The following is a 23903-nucleotide window of genomic DNA, read 5'->3' as shown; positions in this document are numbered from 1 at the left end:
GACCCTGTGCTCGGGCCCTCCTGGACCTCGCCCCATGTATCTCCATCAGCTATTCGCCCTGTCCTTTATCACACCCTTTACAAACAGGGCCTCCCTGAGCTCTGTGAGCTGCTCTAGAAAACTAACTGAACCTGACGAGGGAACAGGGACCCTCTGATTTGTAGCCACGTTGGACAGTAGTTGTGGGGAACCTGGGGACATACTCCCTGCGACTGGCCTCTGAATGGGGTGGGAGCAGCCAGACAGGACCGAGTCTTGTCCCGTGACACCTGAGGCTCCCTCCAGGAAGGATGCGTCAGAACTGAGTTACATTGCAAGACACTCAGCTGGGGCCACGGGGAATTACTGGCGGGAGAGAATTCCCACACACTTGGTGAGCAGACGTGTTGTAAGGGCGGTGCTCTGTGTGAATAATATGAAATAAGGGACAGCAAAGGAGACAGAGAGATGGAGACCTGGATAGTTTACACACACACACACGCACACACACACATGCACACACACACACAGTATGTACGCCTGGTCTTTGCTGAAGTGACCTGGCACATGTTCTCTGTTTAGTGAAATATCACATCAAATCACCTCAAAGAAAAAGTAGAAACATAAAAGATGGACGAACAGGAAGAAGAGAGGCAACGTGTTTTCTCTCCTGTTGAGAACACGGCCACTGAATCATCTCTGACTTTGCTCATACCTGGATAGCCATGTATTTCAACAGTATTTGAAGGAAAAAGCATGTTTGGTCCTCAGCAACCTCCCCCCCTGGTACGGCTGGCAGGAGTGGGGCGATTTCTTCTGGACGCACCTTCGCTGCAGAGAGAGAGAGATAATGAAAGTTCTTTCAGCGAAGCTGAGTTTTAAAGAGGGCTTTAAAAAACGGCCTCCATCAAAACACACGTATCCATGCCCTGCTCGCCCTGCAGGCCGAGCCGGTGCCCGCGGAGTGCGCGGCTGGGACACGTGGGACGGGTGCCTGCGAAGTACCCGCTCACTGGACCACCCTTCTCCCTTCCACCCTCCGCTCTGGCCCGCCCAAGATCAAACAGCTGGCATTGGGCAACAAGGTGAGCTGCAGTAATGAACCAATGGCCCTGATGGGCAAGTTCCTTGAAAACTCACAGGGCACAAATGACTGCCATTAATAGTCCCGTGAGGCCACTGCTGTCCTCCCACGGAGGCCGCATGAAAACACACAGCTGGCCAAAGAGCGCCGGGTGAGAGCTGAGCGCCCACGGAGAAGCCCGCAGCGCCGAGGACAAGCAGCGCTCGGGGTGCAGACCCCGTCTCATTAACAGCAACAGGAACGCCCCAGACGGACCCTGGGTCTCTGCTCTTGCCAACGCTCGTCCCCTCCCTGCCGCCCTGTCCCCACCCCTCCGTAAACCTCTCCTGGCACATGTCACACAGAACAGACCCCAACCCTGGCAATCCTAATGTGTGCAGGGATCCCCTGTGAGCGCCAACAGGGGTAAGCCCTCTTCAGGGCCCACCAATGAAGTCACGGTTTCTGTTCAGGACGAGGACAGACCAGGGGATCCCTCAACGTAACTTCAAGGGGACTCTGCACCTGGAGGGTCGGCGGGCGTCACTCACCGTCAGCTGCACTGGGGCTGGGGTTGATCAGGGTCTCCAGTGTACACGGCCCGCGGGACGACACGACGGCTGGGAACCCAGGCACCAGGCAGGCAAAAATCAGCACCTGCTCCTCCGCACAGTTCGTCTGAAGTGCTTGGAGCCACAGAAGAAACAGCCTGATCCCTTCACATCTTATCTAAAACAAAATGAAAGGCCACGAAATTAGACACGCGCACGTCTTTGTGGAAGTGCGGCGCAACGTGGCACTGGTTCTGAGGGGAGAAGTGCAGTTAGAGGCGTTACTCAAGTCCTGCACCAAGTTCCTCCCTTAGCGACCAGGAAGCAAGGACGTCCGAATCCAGCACGAAAGTGAGAGCCGGGGCCCTGGGGCCCAAGAGCCCGGGCACCAACACGGGTTCCTAGCTGAGCCGTGCGCCGTAGAGGGAGGACCGCGTGACTTCACTGTAAATTCGGGGCGATGGCAGAGTTCACCACAAAGCACCGGAGTGAGAGTCAGTGAGTTTGAACTGGCCGGCTCACAGTAAGAGCTGTGAGAATATCTCCCGTGAGCTGTATTTCACCCCTTCGGGTGATGGCCCATATCATCAACCCTTGAAAACAACGCAAAGATCATCTTCCCTGAAATCTACCCTGCGCTTTGGAAATGCTTTTTGTCGTCTCATGACATTGTGCATATATGTACGACGGTCCTGAAAATCAGAACACCTGGCGCTGAGCAGGACCCTGAAGACCTGGCTCCGTGGGACAGGGCAGCCTGGCTTCCCTGCCAGTCCCTATGGCCCTCTCCCGCACCTGCACCCGGCTCCCAGTCGTCAGCATCCCGGAAAGAAAACCCCAATGTGGGCAGAGGTGCCCTTTCCCTCCTCGGCGCTTACTTTCAATGTCATCCCATCCCTGGAATTTCTAAACAGAGGTACCTCCGTTTTTAGATTCCTAAACGGCTAAAAAGAAGAGGTCAATAAAAGAAGTCCAATAAGCAAAAGAGATGAGAGGAATGTCAGACGCAGCTGAAGGGCATCCTGAGCTCTGGATGCCGGCGACCAAGGGGCCACCTGATCTCTGATTCGTCCAGAGCCAGGGTCCAAGCCAAATCCGAGGCTCTGCAGGAAAGGTAAGAGGAGGAGAGACTGGGAGGGAGGGAGAAACAGCCTGGTTGACTCCTCACTGAAGTCAAACCCACCAAGACAGACACCCGTGTGATGACAGTGCTGCCCCGCCGCCCGTGGACCCGCGGTGCCCTCCCAGACATGCCCGTGGGCCCGGCACTGCCCTGGGTGCCCGCTGCACCTGTCCTCCTCTCCCCAGCAGGTGAGGTGGGTGGTGACATTGCTGAGGACGCAATGCTATTCAGCGCCAGACACAAAAAGGCAGAGCTCCATGAATATCTAACCAAATTAGAGTAAATTTAACAAGACAGAAGTTTTCACAACATTCTATCACAAGTCTCCAATTTTTTGTTAACTGCATTTAAGATAATTAAATATAAATAAAGCTAATAATTAGTGGAAGCTAACAACCTGGTAAGTTTTAGCTAGAGGACCATTCATTAAACAGGAGGGACACAATACAGAAACTATCGCGAAGCCAGGGACAGCTCACCTCTTTTTTTTCAGCAGGTAAGAGATAGTGAACCTATCAAGGCTGAGTGGCTAGGATTGTTTAAACTCGTCTAAAACCAAAAATGGATTAGCTTATTGAAAGCACACACACCAATTAAATAGCTACAAGTGAATTATCTCCCACGATACACACATCCCAGGCTGGCTTCTCTTGTCACTTACATTTTAGGGCTATTATATCTCAGAGCCCAGTGGTCTCTTGTCATTATAAAAGATACATTAAAATAAGCTAATTTCAACCTAAATTACAAGATCTGCTGCAAATAAATCTTTAAGAGTAAGGCTCTGCTGCTCTCCCCCGCCCCAACCCAACCAAAGCTCAAAAATAGCAAAAATAATTCAGAGACAACTATAATCTTAACATCAAGATCACTGGGATGAACAGAATCAGGCACGTTAACTCTGAAGCTTAGGAAGGAACCGGTTCAACCCCTTCTCTTTTCTCACGATAAAACTGGGGCAGTTAGCAGCTTGGCTGTGGTTCCCTGGCCGCACCCCGCAGAATCAAAATGAGAACTCAGAACTCCAAACTCCAAATCCCAAGCCGCTTTCTCCTAATAATACTTCAGGTGTCTACTACAATAAATCATGACTGAAGAACAAAAACTCTAACAATACTTCGCATATAATTTCTCAACTAAAAATAAAAACTAATTAAATGGCTTTTAAAGATTTTTTTTCAAAATGGTCTAATTCTGTCACTTTATGGCATAAATAAGTTTAAAAGTAATGAAAAATGCCACACTTTCATCTAAAATAAATACCTTAATAGAATTTCCAGTGTGTAGAAGCTTCTTTAAAGTTGAGCCTGAAAGTTTAAAACAATGAATTAGAAATGGAGCATATGAATGCATATTTAAGATCTATTTTTTAAATACTGGTTTTAGGAAGAAAATTTATTTATGACAAAAGATACCATTTTTCAAAAATAAAAAGAAGAAGGCTGACCTTCAGAAGCAAAGCAATATCACAGGAGAGATGTTTTTAAAAAACTATTTTAAGGATGAACCTCTTCAAAATTCTTTTAAAAGAGTCAAAATGACTGACATTTAAGGTAACCCAAATGCCCTCAGTGGCACACATGCAAATGTCTCTGTCAGCGTAAAATGAGTAATTTTTTAAAATCTCTAAAGGAAAAAATAGTATAAAATGACTGCTCACAAAACATTTTTATAGGAACATTTTACAAGTATTCAGGACAGCATGTTTCTCTCCCTGCAAGGACAACCACATTTATGGGTTCGGTCCACCAATAAATCACCCAGCGGAGGACTCTGGTCACTGCCGAGGAGGGGAAGCGAGATGTACGCGGAGCTACACGGCCAGCTGCAGCCGTGGTGCTCAGCTGCTGTGATGAGAAGGCCTCTCTCACGAGGCCGTTACCCGTTACTCTGCAGGTGTGTTCACACCTTTGCACGGGCATGGCGTGGCAACCACACTGAAACACCATATGCAGCATCTAAATGAGATCTTTTTGATGGGTACATGTATATTTTTTATTGATGTATAGTCAGTTTACAATGTTGTGTCAGTTTCTGGTGTACAGTAACATGTTGCAGTCACATGTGAACATATATATATTGTTTTCATAGTCTTTTTCATTATAAGCTACTACAAGATATTGAATATAGTTCCCTGTGCTCTACAGTATAAACTTGCTGTTTATCTATTTTACATACAGTAGTTAGTATCTGCAAATCTATCAATTGATCTATCAATTTATCCCTCTACCCCCTTTCCTCCCTGGTAACCACAAGTTTGTTTTCTATGTCTGTGAGTCTGTTTCTGTTTTGTAAATAAGTTCATTTGCCTCATTTTTTTAGATTCCACATGAGTGATACCATGTGGTATTTTTCTTTCTCTGCTGACTTACTTCACTTACTATGATAATCTCGAAGTCCATCCATGTTGCTCAAATGGCATTATTTTATTCTTTTTCATGGCTGAGCAGTATTCCATTGCATATCTAAATGAGATCTTAACCTCAAAAAGGAAGTAACCTTTCAAAATAAAAATGTATTGGAATATATATATTTTGGAATATATATTTTAATATATATTGAAATATATATTAAATGAGAGAAACTTTTTTCCCAATTTTTAGGGGAGAAAAGTATTTAGATTTCCTGATGAAAAGTTCTGTGCAATATTTTAAAGTTGGATATCAAGTCACATGTACTCCATCAAAGTACTTCAAAGAGATGCACCAGGAACTGGGGCCAGTGCCCCATTAGCCGCGGCAGGTCCACGAGGACAGGCACACGTGTGTCAGTGAAACGTAGGCACTTCAGGAATGCATTAGCTGGAATGAGACCGCCAGCTTTCTGAGGGACCTTTTACAACGGCAGTGCTTCTCTATGACACCTCCCCCTGACCCAGGGGAAACTCACCACTGTCACGACTGGGTTACGGCACTCAATGACTAACGGCCTGTGATTAACTAAGGACGTTAAAGTGCCGTCCTCTCTCCATTTTTGCCGTCACCATGTCCAGCGATTTTTGGTCTAGAGTCAGCATGGACTAGCCAGGGCTCTCTCACAGCTAAGGTTCAAGTGCCCGGGTCACAGCGGTCATGGGACTACTTAGCTCACACTTTCCTCCACCGAGGGCCTTGTCCCTTGCCTCCGCGTCCATCTGTTCTTAGACAAAGTCCATTCTGCCCCAGTGCAACATTTGCTCCCTTATGTCTAGGAGTGCGTCATGATGCAGGGCAGGGCCAACAGACGCCTCACCTCCCAGAGACTCGGGATAAAGTCTACACAGACAGCACTCCTCCCAGACATTGGCCAAATCCATCACCCTGCAATGCAGTCTCGGAAATGCCTTCTCCTGCTCATTGTGCATGACCGTCAGAGATGCTCAGGCCTTCCCCTGCTTGAAATAGGCCCAACATTTTCATTTTTAACTTGTAGCCTATGCACAGTTGCCTTTATCCACTCTTCCCTACACAGGGACATGAGCAGAAGATCAGAGGACACGGCAGCTACCAGGAGGGACCAGGCAGCAAAGTCAAAGGAGAGAGGTTTCTGCACAGCGGGTGGTGGATGAGGTCCGGAATTGGCCTTGAAGGAGAGAAAGACCATGATCTCACCTCCATCCTGAAGGAGACAGAGGAGAATCAGTGAAAACCCAGGTTTCAGTAGCCAAGGAGGTAAAAGCCAGAGGCCGAGGCTGTAGGGCTGTTGCTTAACCCAAGAAGAGGGCTCCACGAGGGCAGAGCACAAAGTGGGAAGGAGGGGAAGAAAGAGCAGGGATGGCGGGGGCGCCGGGGAGAGGACCCGGAAGGTGGCAAGGGCGTGGGGGGGAGGATCCATGAGGTGGTGAGGGCATTGGAGGAGGACCCGGGAGGTGGTGAGGGCACCAGAGAGAGGACCTGGGAGGTGGCCAGGGTGCAGGGGAGAGGACCCGGGAGGTGGTGAGGGCATCGGAGGGAGGACCTGGGAGGCGGCAAGGGCAACGGAGGGAAGACCTGGGAAGCGGCGAGGGCATTGGAGGGAGGACCTGGGAGGTGGCAAAGGCATCGCAGGGAGGACCTGGGAGGTGGCAAAGGCATCGCAGGGAGGACCTGGGAGGTGGCAAGGGTGCAGGGGAGAGGGCCTGGGAGGTGGCAAGGGCATCGGAGGGAGGACCTGGGAGGTGGCGAGGGTACCAGGGGGAGGAACTGGGAGGTGGCGAGGGCACAAGGGAGAGGACCCGGGAGGTGGTGAGGCCATCTGAGGGAGGACCCAGGAGGTAGCGAGGGTGCAGGGGAGAGGACCCAGGAGGTGGTGAGGGTACCGGGGGGAGGAACTGGGAGGTGGTGAGGGTACCGGGGAGAGGACCTGGGAGACAGGGCATCACAGAGGAAACCTTCTTAAAGTGGACCCATGTATAACTTAAATCCTGTACTGATGACTCATGGGCATATTAAGAGGTGCTACCACCTGCCCTTGCACCAAATATCCCCGGTTTGCCGATGTGCCACTCTTTGTCATCTTCTCACTTCCTGTCAGTTCTCGGTACTGCTCACAGATAAGGCTTCAAGCAGCCACGTTTATCCACCATGATTTACTGGCCTAAAAGTGACTTCAGGAAAAATTCAAAAAACAATTTTTCCATTTGTAATAAGGAATGGAAATTTGCAAACAGTTGAGGAGCAGGTCAACACACACATCACAGAGTTGGCAAGTGCTGGGTCAGCCACTTCCCTAATCTCCTTACCCTCCAAACATCCTTAAAGCAGTATCTCGAGATGCTTGGAATAATGATCCAGTGTTCATTTCACATTGCAAAACTCAGAGTTCAAATATGTTTCCTCCTTCAATGATGCACAGCAAGGACCCAGCCTGAAAAACCTTATAGACTATTTTTTCCCTCTAAAAACAGTCTTAAGAGAAATAGAATGTCTCTCTCTAAACAGACAAAACCAGGTGACAGGATAAGAAACAGACTTCAAACATTGTGGCAGTTAATACTTCGAATTATTTCCTTCCTTCTCAGGATAAAATGTGGCTAACGGGTGGGTCTGAGAGCTTCTAAGACTCACAGAATATAGGAGTGGCTCTTATTTTAGGTTCCTCTGCTCAGTAATAAGCATTTGCACTGTGGGACAGGAAGTAGCCTGCATCAGTGGTGTGAAAACCAAACTTGAAGGTGCTAACCTAGTATTTCAGGGTTCCTTGGCCCCAGACAGCCCCAATTAGCACTGAATTAAGAAGTTTACCCAGCAGCGTTCTCCCTATTAGGTGAGGACTACTAGACATCCAGGGTGCAGATAGCCTGGAGTAAGGAAGCTGAGGTGCCCAGACTGCCCAGTGCTGTGAAAAGCCTCCTGCCCTCGCCTCGGAGACTTTGCAGAAGTCAAGATGCCAGTGCTAAGGAGATACCGAAGGCACGTTCCTTCCCTTCGAAACCTGGTGCTTCCCCATGGTTTCTTCCTTTCTATAACTAACTTGGTCAAGACCTTGAGTGACAGAGAGTAACAGTTTTAACAGATCCAAACACACTGGAAAGAATGCAAGAGGTACAGTGAGGGATGTTAAAAAAAAAAAATGTGTAGACTTACAAGTCCACAATCCCCTACTGCAAACTCAAAATCCAAAAAGCTATGAATACGGAACCTCTTCTGTGTAATTCTTTAGCGGACAGGACCTGACCTGAGCTGAACTCATGTGGTGGCAACACCGGACTAACTGACTAAGGCTTTTGTGGGCCAAGTTCTCCCACTGAGGACGCCTGCTTACATCTTAGGCTACAGGAAGGACAACACTCCAGGTTCCAGGTACTGCCCAGACCCCTGGGGGTATGTACAGACGTCAATGCTGTGCTCATGTTCGTTATACACCAACGCGCCTCACTACCACTCTAAAATCTGAAAAGCTCTGACTCCAATGCACATCGAGCCTGAAGATCACGATAAAAGAGACGTGGACCTGTCTAAACACCACTTTCTACCCACTTTGATAAATCGTGCAAAACTCTGTCTATCTGAAAAGAGCCTCTGTGATTCAGGCATGAAGTACACACAAGTCAATAATAAGAATGATTTTGTATGTAAAGGCTCCTACGTGAGTGCCATGACACAGGACTCATCCTGACCGAGTTACAGAGCTGACTTCGTCTACACAGCAGATCAACAGAAAACCAACACCCGCCCTCTCTGTGGCTCAGAAGACCCAGTGCTCTGCAGTCCTGAGCTCAAAGTCACTGTTCTCAGAAAGTTACTCTTAAACTGGGTGCAAAAGCTACTTGTACCAGCAATTTTATCCCATCCCCAAGGACCTGGACAGAGTTTAGGTAATACTACGCACTGCCCACTAGATCTGTAAAGTTCCCACAACACAAAGTGGTAAATTAACTTCCACACGTAGCTCTAATAAGTTTATTCACATTAAGCGGGGCCTACGAGTCTTCAGACTTTTTGAAGTACCATCTGAAGAAACTGAGGACGGCTTTCCTCCAGACAACATAAACAAAAGTGAGGGATTCTAACTGACACAGACAAACACCGCGTGCGGTCACTCTGCATTGTCCTGCATTGCTGCCACACCTGGGAGCATCGCAAACTCCCAGGATGTTCCTCTGAATCATACCTAACATCTGACTTTTTATTTTCAGTTTAAATACAGAGGGTCAAAGCATCAGTTAAGCAGAAATGCTGTCAACAACGCTAACATTTTAAGAAAAACTTCTTTTGTGTGTTTGAAGGACTCAAAGACCAAGACATCCTAAAATAACGATTTACCCATTCAGTTAAACAGATTTATTAAGTATATTTACTTTACTTTCTTTACATTTCGACACTTGTAACATATAACTCCATTTATATAAGGGTCGGAGTTTTCACATAAATCATCCTAAATTAAGTTCAGGATCTGGAATTTCGGTATATCCACTGATGGTGCCATGTTCTCTCAGTTTCCATGCCTTTTACATATTGATTAATCTCCTACCTAGAAAGCCCTCTCCACACTCACCTTTGAAGGCTCAGATTGGAATCACCTTTCAAAGCCTTCCTCAATTTCTCTGAGTAAAATTATTCAACTTTTCTCATTTGCTACTTTGTATGCCTTTTATAGCAGCAATCACACTGTAATTATTTTTTCTCATCTAATCCCCATTAGGCAATCAACTTACATAATACAGCATGGCGAGATATTCTGCTTTTGTCCCTGAACTTTGTACATGAATGTCTCTCCCTCAATAAACATTTGAACGAACGAATGATCAAATAGGGAAGCTTCTGTAATAAGGTCATGCTCTCCTCAAATATGATCATCCGGTAAGGTAGAAAAATTGGAGGAAATGTCAGAGTCTTCTAAGGCAGAAGGACTAAACCAAGCCCTTTAACGAGAAGGCAGAATTCACAATCAATACCACAAATTACGCCAGCTGTACTGTGAATATAGAATGGAGATGAAACGCTGTTGGATGTCAAGAACTGGACAGAAGGGCAGTGATGGGAACTTGCTCTATTGCAAGTTCCCTCTCGCTGCCACATCCTAAAACATTCAAGCAAAATAATTCCGAGTCAATGACAAAGACCTGAAGAATAAGATATAAGCATAAAGCAATTTAAGAAAAATACTCCAGATCAATGTTTCTCAAACTTTATGTGCACAGGCATTCTCTGGGACTCTCTCTCTTTTTTTTTTTTAATCCTTTTTTTGGGGGGAGGATAATTAGGTTTATTCATTTATTTATTTTTATTTAAAAAAATTTTATTGAAGTGAAGTTGATTTACACTGTCAGTTTCATGGGTATAGCAAAGCAATTCAGTTATACATATACATACATATATTTTCTTTCTTTTCAGATTCTTTTCCATTATATGTCATTATAAGAAATTAAAGATTGTCCCTGTGCTATACAGTAGATCCTTGTTGTTTATCTATTTTATGTATAGTAATGTGTGTCTGTTAACCGCCAACCCCTAATGTATCCCTCTTTGCCCTTTCCCCTCTGGTAACTATAGTTTGTTTTCTATGTCCGTGAGTCTGTTTTTGGTTTGTGGATAGAATTTGTATCATTTTTTTAGATTCCACATATATATGATATCATATGATATTTGTATTTTGCTGCCTGACTTACTTCACTTAATGTGATCATCTCTAGGTCCATCCATGTTGCTGTATATGGCATTATTTCATTCTTTTTTATGGCTGAGTAATATTCCACTGTTTCTATATACCACAAGAATAAATATATTCATTTATTTTATTTACTTATTTTATTTTATTTTTTAATGGAGGCACTAGGGATGAACCCAGAACCTCATGCATGCCAAGAACCCAGGCCCTCTTGCATGCCAAGCACACACTCTACCACTGAGCTACACCCTCCCCTCTCTGGGACTCTATTAGAAAAGCAGACTGCAGCTTGGCAGGTCTGGCTGGGACCAAGAATCTGCATTTCTAACAAGCTTGCAGGCAAGGCCGCAGGTCTATGAACCAATTTTAGAGCAAGACACAGACAATGTAATTTCCTCCAAAGTCCAGGCTGGACTTGTCTCAGTTTTTAATCAGCATATCCTTGTTAATATTCCTTGTTGTAACCAATCTTGATGGTGTTGATTATATTAAACATTACTGCATATACAATGGGAAGAAATCTATATTACTTAAAAATTTTTGTAATTGTTCTTACCTATACTCTGGTAATGCCATCGAAAGAAAATTCGTTCGGGTAGAAACTGCAGTATTTTCTACAAAACAAACAAACAAAAATTAATAAGATATAAAGAGAAACTAAACAACAAATGGCATTACACACTTTCATGATAGCTCATGGTACATGCTATATACCTCTATGCAGAAAAGAAAAAAAAAACTTGTTTGTAATAACATAAATATAGCCCTTTATCCTGGACCCGTAGGGGACAGTCTCTTTGACTTGCCCCAAGCAAGCTTCCTTTCCTGAATATTTTAAAGAGATTACTGTTCCAACTTTAATTCTCCCTAAAAGGAAGCAAGAAAGAAAAGGAAAAAAAGAACTAGTGATCATTGTATCTTAATTAAATCACAGCCACTGCTTAAATATTACAAGAAGAGTTTCTCTAGGTTTCTCCTTTTTCACCCTCCACTTTCTACTTCCATCAACACCACTGGACAGAAACAGAACCGGGAAGAAAGATGAACAACAAAGAGAATGAGAGCTTATGCAGTAGAATAAGGAAGTGAGACTGGTGGCAAGAATTACTTGAAATTAATAGCTAAAAATAAGTTTTAGGATTGTAGTTATGAACCTTTCCCCACTCCACAAGGTAGATACAATAAAGAACAAATTTCCAATATACAAGAGTATTTGGCTCATGAAAGCAACTTTTCCCCCAAAGACCCAAAGCAATGAAAGAGACCTTTTTTTCACTCCAGAGCAAGTGTTGGCAAGTCACTCTTGGGCTGTAAGATCCTTGTATTTTTTTCTGCAACCACCTTTTTTCAAAACACAGAATATCCAAGATACATTTCTTGGTATTGATAGTGTGTTACTGTTTTACTGTGAAAATCTTCATTCTAGGTTTCTCTAGCCTCCTAGTCTAACATTCTGAAAGATTAAGGTAAGGAACTTATATTCAGATCTCCTGAGTAAGCATCTCTCCAGGTAGCTATGGAAACACTGCCTCCACCACTCGGGCCAGCTCGGGGTTCGGTTTGGTCTTAACTTTCTAACGGGCTCAGCACCGTAGACGTGCATGTCTTTCACTTGTTCCCGCTTAACAGGAAAGGAGCGTCTAGGAACCTGTACTGGAAGAGCCACAACACGGTGGCTGCAAAGGCAGGATGTCACCTCCCTACACGGGTCCCGCTGAGCGCTCTGTCTGCAGGAGCCTGGCTCCGCACCACTGTCCGCTTCTCCATCACCTCTCCCAGCGTCTGCACGGTCCTCATCCCTGGCTGAGTAGAAGCCCCGCAGACACCAGAACACCCCGAAGTACCCCCAGTGCCTGGAGCATGCCTGGAACGGTAGATGCTCAATTAATACTCAGTGAAAGAACTTGGACTGCTTCCTCCCTGTGGAACTGTGACTTTCACAGGTAATCCTGATCTCTGCTACGGTCCTATGTTCACACTGACATAACATATACCTTGTCCTTCCTTAAATGTCACCGAATTAGCAACGACATTTACATTAAAATACATTAAAACACGTGGGCATTTTTAAACCCTGAACCTGGTGAAGAAAAACTCAAACAAACAAAAAAATGCTGTATAATTTGAAAGAACTAATTTTTCAAAATCTGATAAACATAAAATACAAATGTATTTAGTTATATACTTTTTTGCAAGCCATTCACACTACATGTCTACAGAGAGGAAAACCTAAACCAACCACCCCAGATTGTCTCTAATTACACAGATTAAAGGCAGTACATAGTTGATCACATACTGAAGACCACTGAAGTAAATTCTCTCCAACATATTTCCATTTTCGACTTCCCCGAGAATATGTGGGCTTGTTGTCTTTTAAGCCCGTAATTCTAAAAGGTATCTTAAATCTCGTTTTACTACGTGATAATACTGACATGTACTCAAACACCCCTACACACACACACACAGGCCAAATCCCGTTTAGTGAAAAATATCTACACACTACGTGCCAAGGTTGGCATTTGAAATGCAGAAATAAAATAACTATGAATGAAATACTTAGTCTTTACTTCCGAGGGCTGCATGATTCGTGGGCAAGAGAGACAGCAAGGAAAGTATCATTCAGGGAAAAAAAGAAGCCTGACTGCAGTCTGTAGGATGCGCTACGCAGGCGACGGGGAAAGTGCCTCACTTCAGCAGGGACTTTGCGAACTGCTTCCTGGAAAAGAGGACACTTGCACTGAGACTTACAGAACCAACTAATTAGCCGAGAGGAGACCTGGAACAGAGGAGGATCATGTGAGAAGGCTAAGAGGAAGACTTGGTGACTTAAAGGAACAGCAGCAGGCCGTCAGCTCCGCGGGCAGGTGGTGAGCAGGTAGGAGACGTGCCCGGAGAGGCAGCGAGGGCGGGCGGATGTTCTCACCAGAGCAGGATCCGGCTGGAGGTGAACTTAAGACAGCTGAGAAGACAGGCAAGGTGTCTCGAAGAAGAGGCGATGGTAGTATTTCCGACAAGGAATGAAGTGGCCTGGACCAAGGTGAGCAGGACAAAGAGGAGAAGCTGTAGCAGGGACATCCGGGAGATAAAGCTGTCAAGATGGACACAAGTTGGGTACACAGGGGACTCAAGAATGACACCCCTGGCCCTGCTAAAAAGGGCTTCATAGGTGGCAAGAATTTTATCCAAGATGTTGAATCCAGAAGGAATCCTAGAATTCAAGCATGTTGTTTGGTTCTGGAAATCCTGGAATTTGAGGTGTCAGAGGACTATCTTAGCGGAGATGCTCTTCTGGGCAACCGGACGTATGGGTCTAGAGGGCAGGGGCAGGGTCTGGGTGGTAATAGAGCACGGGCAGCAGCCAAAGGCGTGTCTACGAGATCCTGGGTGAGAGAGCTGAAAACGAAGCGAGATGAAACCCCTGCGCCGCCACCGGTGCGCTGAGGTCCTGCTCAGAAGGTGAGGATGGGGAACGGGGCAGAAACCAGAAGCAAGTGTGCACGAGTCAAAGGGGAGCCTCCGGATGCACCAGGTGTCTACACATTTGCTTGATTTAAAGATGAGAAATACTCACAGCCAACTGATATGCACAACCAGTTAGAAAAAAGATGCTGGGAGACGTGGGGAAGTTGATGCCAACAACAAAGCACCTTCAGTATTAAATCAAGTGGGCCCCATGGTGCCTCCTGCTGGAGAACCCACAGCCTGTCAGCCAAACACCAAATGCCAGATGGGGTGGGTCCGCCCGAGTGTAAACTGCACAAAGGCAAGGGCTCTCCGTGGGGTGAGGGGGGATCAAAATAGGTCTTCCCCATACAAAAGATCAATAGGCACATGAAAAAATGCTCAGTATCACTAGCAGAGAAATGCAAATCAAAACTACAATGAGGTATCACACCACACCAGTCAGAATGGCCATCATTTAATAAAAGTCCACAAATGACAGATGCTGGAGAGACTGTGGAGAAAAGGGAACCCTCCTACACTGCTGGTGGGAATGCAGGTTGGTGCAGCCACTGTGGAAAACAGTATGGAGATTCCTCAAAAGACTAGAAATAGACTTACCATATCACTCAGGAATCCCACTCCTGGGCATATACCCAGAAGGAACCCTACTTCAGGATGACACCTGCACCCCAATGTTCATAGCAGCACTATTTACAATAGCCAAGACATGGAAACAGCCTAAATGTCCATCAACAGGTGACTGGATAAAGAAGAGGTGGTATATTTATACAATGGAATACTACTCAGCCATAAAAACTGACAACATAACACCATTTGCAGGAACATGGATGCTCCTGGAGAATGTCATTCTAAGTGAAGTAAGCCAGAAAGAGAAAGAAAAATACCATATGAGATCGCTCATATGTGGAATCTAAAATAACAAACAAAACATAAATACAAAACAGAAACAGACTCACAGACATAGAATATAAACTTGTGGTTGCCAAGGGGGCGGGGGATGGGAAGAGAAAGACGGGGATTTCAAAATTGTAGAACAGATAAACAAGATTATACTGTATAGCACAGGGAAATATATACAAGATCTTATGGTAGCCCACAGAGAAAAAAATGTGACAATGAATATATACATGTTCATGTATAACTGAAAAATTGTGCTGTACACTGGAATTTGACACAACACTGTAAAATGATTATAAATCAATAAAAAAATGTTAAAAAAAAAAAAGTCTTCCCTTTGCAACACACACCAACACGAACTGGAGGTGGATAACACACAGGAGGGTCTAAATGTGAAAACTAGGTTGTGTTTTGTCAAGTTCCATTATGTTAAAAGGAAATCAGAAGAAGTGAAAGACAAAAGTCAGCTCTCCACAGAATATAGTGACAGGAACCAGCGCAAGCACTGTCCCACCAGCAGGTCAACCAGAACAGCCCCGCGAGGTGCAGAAGGCGCAGGAGGCAGTGAGAACCAGAGCGCCACCCAGAGGCTGCAGGAAAATGTCACAGGCAAGGAGGCTGGTCCAAGGGGACCAGAGCCTGGAGCTGAGGATGTGGACGAGGGTCTCAGCAGTCAGGTCACTGCCGAACCAAACGAGCAACTCTGAGCCCTGAAAAAGCACAGCTCGGATGGGTGGGGGTCTCCAGACTCAAGAGAGAAAGCTTCTGCTCAGGTCTAAGTTTTATGATTCTTTTTCTGTCCCAATCAAAATTTATTTATTTACTTATTTACTTATTTATTTATTTATTTTAAACAAACGGTCCTTTAAATTCTATAGAACTTTCCAATTTTCAAAAGTTTCGCACACATGATTTCACATAATCCCATAATAACCCTTTCCCCTGACTCCCTCTCCCCACTGGTAACAACGAGTTTGTTCCCTATAGCTGCGAGTCTGCTTTTTTTTTTTTTTTTTTTTTTTTCCACCAGTTTGTTGTATTTCTATCCCACATATGAGTGACACCATGCAGGGTCTGTCTTTCTCTGACTCATTCACTCAGCGCAGTGCCCTCCAGGTCATCCATGCTGCAGTAAATGTGTGTATTTACATCAGATCTCCTTTATCCACTCATCTGTTGATGGACGCTGGTTGCTTCTGTACCTTGGCTGTTATAAATAGTGCTGTAAAGCTTTGTGATTCTTTAACTCATACTTTCGCTTTCCTGAAACATTCACTACAGAGGCTAGTTCAGCACGTTTGATAATGACTGATAATCGTTGCAGGCTGGGTTCTCTGGGAAACAGGCCCTGCGTGCAGTTGAGAGGGCCGACGGTTTACTGGGGAGCAGCGTCTGTAAAAGAGAAACAAGGCGGCAGGGTCGGCCGGGGAGCCCCAGACCACCGCACAGAGCTGGCGAGCCGTGCAGGAGCTCCAGAGCACGGACGGCCCATCAGGGGGGGCCCGCGAGCCTGAGACGGCCAGGCCCTGTGCCACCGCCTTGCTCAGTCACTGGCTGGGAACGTGCTGGGAGGGGCATGACCGGGGCTGGGAAGCTGAAGATGGCCTTGACAGCTGGGGGCTGCCCGTTGAGCCCACTCCCTGCAGCTGGGCCTGGAGGGGGTGAGGGCAGGACTTCTCTGGCGGCCACAGTCATCTTCACATTATTAACGAGAACACTGTCATCAGATCAAGACATGGAAGTGCTGCCGCGGGGACACGGTCTCTGCTGCTTTGTTCTCATCAGCTGGCGGCAGCCCCACAGTGATGGAAGCCGGGCGCCACGGGGTCCTCGGCACATTTTCTGCCTCCTTCCATGCGGGACACTCTCCCCAGGATCGGCACAGCAGGGACTCCGAGTCCTCTCCTCTCATGCCTCCACCTCCAGGGGGACCTGGTGTTCCACCTACATCCTGGGATCATCTTCTGACCTCACCTGCCACTTAATCTAAAAATTCCGTACAGCAGGCTCTGAGAAAGTTACAGCTTCAGGACAGATCTTACCTTGGACGAGACGCATCCAAGGAAGAAAATGTCACCAAACCATGCTTTTCAACTTTCCGAAACACAGGCGGGTGTTCTTGACTTAGGATTCTTTGCTTGGTGTACAACACGGAGAAACGGCTTTTTACTATAAAGAAAGACAAAGGATACAGCAAGAATGTGGTGCATCCGGATGCTTGGATGCTGTCTGTCGGCCACAAGAAGTCTCCAACTTGTGCTACATCAGGCTACCATCATCACCACTTCTGGATGAAGGTTTTCAGATTTACAAAATAGATGGACTTTAAAGACACTCAAAAATAAACTCGCTGTGGCTGGGACAGAAGACACCAGGTCTGATATTTAAGCCACTAAGAATATTCCCAAACGGATATAATCTGCGTGACAACTCAAAGCTGAAACATCACCCACACAGATGCTGTCTGTGCTCAGATACGGCAAGAACCACTTCCTATGCACTGGTCTCTGAGGTCAATGAAAACAAAGCTGCACACAAACATCTGTGTGTGAATGCTAAGCCCATCCCCCAGGAAGCCCCAGATGCAGCCTGCCTCCGCGGAGGCAGACACAGCACGGCATCCCAGTGCAGGTGTGTCTAAGCCCCGCTCCTGCAAACGCCGCATAAGCTGTTGACATCTTGTTTGTAATTTCGCTGGAGAGCAAAATGTAAAAAAATTCAGGAGAGCCACACAGTGTGGATAAATATCACTCTTCTGAGAAACACAGGGCCGGTGTTAATACTCCGCGCTCAGCTGCGCCTAACTGGTAATCCGGTAGAGCACACTCGAAATCGAAATGAGGTGTTACTGCTGATCAGCGCATCAGGGGGGCTGTCAGCCTTCTAACTCATTATCCACAGTTCCTTTCTCTTCAGAACTGACGGCATGACCAGGAATAATGTGAAACGTAGGCTGGAGTTTATACAAGACGCAACACTGCACTTTCAAACTGCTGATCTTCCTTTGATTTGGGTGGGAAACATTATTTTGGTCAAATTATTATTACCAGATGATGGCAACAGATCCCAGTTGATTCACACGTGATTTCAAGTCCACGGAGAGTGGAGGAGGAAGAAAATACTCCATGCTAACTGAGGCAAGGTAATGTACTCAAACGGTGATCAGCTACACCTGTCATCCTCAAGTAGAGGTCGTGGGGCCACTCTCCGGGGGGCAACCAGCCTCCTGACACGAGGGTGTGAGGCAGAGAAAACGCTGGCCAGGGAGAAGGCAGAAAGTGCAGTCTGGAAGAACAGAGGTCTCAGGTACTCGGCCTTCTGAGTAACAAATGTTCAGAAAACGTATGACGAGAACGGGGCAGGTGGGCTTAAAGGGAGACATTCTGTGAATGCCTGGACCCCTGTGAGCAGGAGCCCGGCGGCCTGGACACTCCGGGACAGGCCTCTGGAGAGGGCAATGAGCTCCCCGCCGGCCTGGGCCTGGCTGCTCCTCTCTTACTAAGAATGACTCAGCTATCTAACGTGGACAAAACATTTTCATTGAATTTTGAGTGTCAACATTTATTTGGGACTTAACAACTGAAGAAAAATAGAGCTAAAATAAGGAACTACCTAATCTTAAAAGTAAGATGACTACATTTCTTGCTGAAAAAAGTAACGCTTTTCTTACACCACGTACACTCCCAGCACAGGACAGTGTCTCTCTAGTCACTGGCCACGCTGCTGCTGAGCAGGGGAAGCACTGAGGAGGGAAGGCCTTCCTACATGCTCTTCAGTCCCGAAGACCAAGCTCAGACATCGCCTCTTGAGAAGGACCCACTTCAGCCACACCTCTCACTGCATCCCCGGGCAGCACGCCGCTCAGCTAGACAGGCACCAGGCCCACTCCACCAGGAGATGCTGGACTTGAGAGAAGGGACCCTCTGTTAGCCATCTTGCGTCCCCAATACCCTCAACAGTGGCAGGCACACAGTGCTTCTTAATAAGCACTGATACAATTTCTTACAATTTCTTAATTTAACTTCTAATTTCTTAATAAGCACTGCATGCACAAATGAATGAATGAAAAGTGAAAAAAAGGAAGACAGGAAATTCTGATTTGAGTGCTTGTGCACAGACAGACACGAGGAAATGCCCATGGTTAGGGAAGGACCACTCACACTCCGGTATCACAGACCCTGGTGAGCACGCACCCGAGAAGGAAAACCGAGAACAGAGCTGCGCTTCCAGACGTCACAGCAAAGTTTAATGCTGGGCTAGATCATCACTCAAAGGGCGGTACTTCTCTTGGTTAATGAAAAAAAGAAAAAATATTTCAAAAGACTTAAAATACAAGGCAAAGCCATCTAAAGGAAACATGAGATGTAAGGAAAAAAAGAGAGGGGGCGATCTAATGCCCCCTCCCGTGTTTTAGAAATGGGCCAATATAAATTGTTGGAAAACCTCACTGAGCCATGAAAACCCAGAAAGGGCAAAGGATCCCACCTGCAAGCAAAACCGAGGCTCCCCTGCTCAAAGCACAGACCGGGGGCGTGAGGCGTGAGAGCAGAGCACGCCGAGAACGCGCGGCCAAGGAGACCGTCCGAAGAGGAGTGCATTCCTCCTCCTGAAACTCACTTGCTGCAAGAACAGGCCCTTTTAGAAATTCTGGTTCACGTTCTTTTAAGAGGTCGCGGAATCTTCCTTTTTAAGACCGAGGTAAATAAAAGCAGCCATGTAAAATCAGAGCGCATCGCAGGGAGATGCGAACACAGAAGGCGAGGGTCTCGGGGGTCTAGACGGTGGCCGCACAGCCTCCTGCTGTCCCTGTGCCAGGACACGCGTGTCACAAGGCCTCCCCAGGACCGGATACGCCGAACGGAGACAAACACCCAGACACTGCACGTTCAAAGTTGTCAGTTCAGTACATAAGTAAACACTCTACACAAATCTGAAAAGAACAAATGGATTATCTGCAAAGGAACAAAACTCAGGCGGCCTCAGTCTTGCAGTCTGCGACACCAAGCTCCAGCAGTGTGGCCGATGGCTCCTGGCAGGCCACGCTGAGAACACAGGGCCCAGGTCACAGACGGAGCAGAGCCCCCGAAGCAGACCAGGTGCCCGCTGCTGACTCCAGCACATGATCAAGATAACTCAACTACAGCTAACAAAATTCAGCATTTTGTGGAAAAATGACTATGATTCAAAAAGTATAGAGCCAGCTATATGTGTTTGAAGGCTAAAAAAAGATAGTCTTAAGCTGGAAACATGTCAGCCACATACCTCACTACCTCAGCGTGCTAAACTGTTCCTATTCCAGCAAACACAGAGATTAATCAAAGTAATCCCCAAACAAGGGTGCAGGTGCATAAGCACTGTGAACACTGAGTCATATTTATACCACTGAAATTAATATGGTTATAAAAATTAAATCTGCAAAACCATTAACATCAGAAAATAAATTCTAAAAAATATTATAATAAACTAATCTGGATATAAAATGGTTAAAATTAAAAAAAAGTGAGAAGTACAACTGACACATGCGACTGAAGTAAAAGCACCAGCAGGGGGTGTGGGTAGAGCTCAGAGGCGGAGCATGTGCTTAGCAAGCCCAAGGTCCTGGGTTCAGTCCCCAGCAACTCCACTAAACAAATAAGCAAACAGATAAATAAACCTAATTACCCCCTAAGAAAAAACTACACACACACAAAAAGTAAAAGCACCACCAAATACTGCTTATTCTTGATATGGATAATAAAAAGGAAAAAGGTTCAAGTAGCAGTTTGTTAATTTAAAGACAATTACTGGAATGACAGTAAAAAGTATGTCTTCCAAATCACAAGGCATCAAGCGAACGTCAAGAATCTCTCACCCCATAAATAAAAGTACAAAATAAACTTTAATGTTAATTATCACACATACAAAAATAATAAATATAAGTAAGTTAAATTTCTCTATCAAAGACCAGGTCAATTAGAACCGGCTTTCAAACACAGAAAATTAACAATAAAATACAGGAAATGACGTATCTGGTGCACGTGGGCACAAGCACACAGCAAAGCAGCATCAATATTAAGTGAAAAGGTTTTCAGGGGGACAAAAGGAATCATTTCAAACAGGCTAAAAAAGTAACTCACAATTAGCTATGACACTAGCAGACCTTTATGAAACTAGTAACACAGCAGGGAAGTAGAGCAAATACAGAAACTGAGGGGGAAATGCAGTTATAGTGGGAGACGTTAATGCGCTCTGGCAGACAGCAGAGCAACAGACTACCACACAGCAGATCTGAACAGAGTAAGACTGATGTAACAGACACAGAGAGAGGCAGGGAGAGAAAACGTCACAGACTCTGACATTCACAAAACATTATGTAAAGTTATTTTTCTAAGATATGTGAATAAAACCCTCAAAGGTGCAGATGCACAGGTCACAGACACACTCACTGCACTGGGGGCCCAGCCCGCCACTGAGAGTCTGAGCTGAAAATTTTCAACTACTTGGGGGATTTTAAAACACTCTGGTGAGCAACACTCAAGTTTACAAAAAACTCAAACAACTACAATTATACAATGAGAATTATTATTGTATATTCTATTATTATATAAAAGCTATTGTATAAAATATTCTACAAAAATTATTAACAATGAGAATGCTGTATAACTGAAATTGGTCAAATCTGAAACAGGAAGAAAATCTGTCCATTTTAATTTTCTATAGTAAAAGACACAAAAAAGCAAAACTGAGTTTTAAAGTCAAAAAGCTTTTTAAATGAAAAGACAACCTACAGAATGGGAGAAAATATTTGCAAATGATGTGACTGACAAGGGACTAATTTCCAAAATATACAAACAGGTCATATGCCTTAATATCAAAGAAACAAGCAACCCAATCCAAAAATGGGCAGAAGAGCTAAACAAGCAGTTCTTCAATGAAGATACACAAACGGCCAATAGGGCATATGGAAAAAAATGCTCAGCATTGCTAATTGTTAGAGAAATGCAGATCAAAACTACCATGAGGTATCACCTCACACCAGCCAGAACAGCCATCATTGAAGAGTCTACATATGATAGCCAGGACATTGGGGATGTCAGTCTGGGGACCTGACGGGAGACAGGGATGTGCAGGGAGGCAGAGGCCAGACCAGGAAGGGCCGTGAACACCTTGCTGGGGAGTTGCACCTCTGACCAAAGGCCCTGGGAACCAGACTTACAGAACGCCGAGGACATTCTGGTGAGTGAGGGAGACAGACCAAGGGCTAGTGAGCGGGAGCGCGGCAGGGGGTAGGCTGCGCTGGGACGGGCGACGCGCAGAGCCCGAGCGGAGGGAGAGGCGGTCCGCGCGCTCAGCTCGGAGCACGGCCGCCGGACGGACGATAAGAAGTTATTTTCTGACTTTAAGATCACGCAAAGGTCTACCCTCCTTTAAAGAAAAGCAAATTTCATTAGACTCTTCACTTGCAGTGAGAAGACACGCAGCAGCCTCCACAGACGCCCAGCTCGGCAGCACACAAGCCCGCCCGTCGCCGCGGTTCCGCGCTGACTCGCGGCCCGGCCGGGGCACACGGGCAGGGGCCCCTCCCGCCGCGGCGCCTCCGCCGCAGCCGCAGCCGTCGCGGCCTCTCCAACCCGAGCTTCCGCTTTCCGGCTAAAAACTTTTCTTTCACGTCTCGTCAACTTCCATACCAACACAATCAGCTGTCTGTCTTTTCTGGGCCATTGTTCACAAAACAGAAAAAAACAAAAAACACTTCACTTCCAGAGTTTCCAGGTACGCGGAAAGTTGAGAAATAAGCCCCCAGTGAGACACCGCCGCAGGGGTCCCACCACCCCAGGGGGCTCCCGAAGCCCGCTTCCGCACACTCAGAAAGTGCCCCCGACCTGCAGGTTCGCTCAGAGGCCTGAGGTCCCCGCCCAGCGTCACAAGCACGCCAAACGCTAGGGGTCACTGTCCCAGCCACACGCCACGGCCAAGCAAAACGAGCCACAGAAAATGGACAACACAGCAAGAATCTGGACAGCCATCCCCCAAACTGATGGAGAAAGAAGACGGCTCATCCAAACCGTCCGCACGCTAATTCTCAGCAATCTGAAGGGAGAGAAAACGCTCCTTGCGTATCTCCTGCTGCTCTAACAACGCACACGACGTGCTCAAGCTTTACTGTGAGGTTTCCATGCGTGTAGCCCTAACGCCATCCGTCTCTGCCGTCTGCCCCGGGAGGGCTCCTGGCAGGTCTGCTGCGGTAGAACTTCAGGGGACCCACCCCGAAGGTGTCACCTATCTGCGGACCGAGTGGCGCACAGAGTGAGAGTGGCCGGCAGGCCCGGAGGCTCAGGGCACCTGGGCTGCGACAGACAATCCCAGGCATGTAATTCCACACTTCCCAAACATCTTGTCTCCAGTTTCCCTTCCTCCGAGGCAGCTGAGTAACTCAGTATATCCTGTTGGGTCGATCCCAAGTTTCTCACCTGTAAGTCGCAAGGCCTGAGGAAAACTCGAGTATTAAATTTCAAAGTTAAAAGGTCCACTGAACATGGCTCCTTTCAGCTCAAATGCTGTATCTAATAATTCAAATTATTAACACGCTGGAATAGGAGCATCAAATTGTAACCGTGAGCAACGCATTCGAAGAATCTCTGTAAAGGACTGGACATTTACAGTGCTTCCATCTTGCAGTTTGCAGGGCTCGTAAACATTTCATGGTCAGAGGCCGACACCAGAATGACCCTGTGCTCCGGGAACGGAGGACCCGGCCTGTGTTTTACTGTCACCTCTC

At 46.4% G+C, this 23903-nt stretch overlaps 1 protein-coding gene across 5 annotated transcripts in view; it reads right to left on the bottom strand.

Annotated features, from left to right (window-relative positions):
- RALGAPA2 (Ral GTPase activating protein catalytic subunit alpha 2) overlaps positions 1 to 23903 on the bottom strand; it is a 265479-nt gene that overhangs the window by 203271 nt on the left and 38305 nt on the right. For 4 of the 5 annotated variants that reach the window (XM_074347799.1, XM_074347798.1, XM_074347800.1 and 1 more), the window contains exons 4-7: positions 11340 to 11397; positions 3980 to 4023; positions 1594 to 1771; positions 695 to 810 (exon numbers count right to left, since the gene is read on the bottom strand). In XM_074347799.1, the coding sequence (XP_074203900.1) occupies positions 695 to 810; positions 1594 to 1771; positions 3980 to 4023; positions 11340 to 11397 (396 nt within the window). Of the gene's footprint in view, positions 1 to 694; positions 811 to 1593; positions 1772 to 3979; positions 4024 to 11339; positions 11398 to 17187; positions 17222 to 23903 lie in introns of those variants that run through there. The other variant, XM_074347802.1, reaches the window with a different exon arrangement.

The sequence above is a fragment of the Camelus bactrianus genome, chromosome 19, assembly GCF_048773025.1.
Source record: "Camelus bactrianus isolate YW-2024 breed Bactrian camel chromosome 19, ASM4877302v1, whole genome shotgun sequence".
Lineage (NCBI taxonomy): Eukaryota > Metazoa > Chordata > Mammalia > Artiodactyla > Camelidae > Camelus > Camelus bactrianus.
The sequence above is the reverse complement of the archived record's forward strand: the minus strand, read 5'-3'. Positions and strand labels throughout refer to the sequence as shown.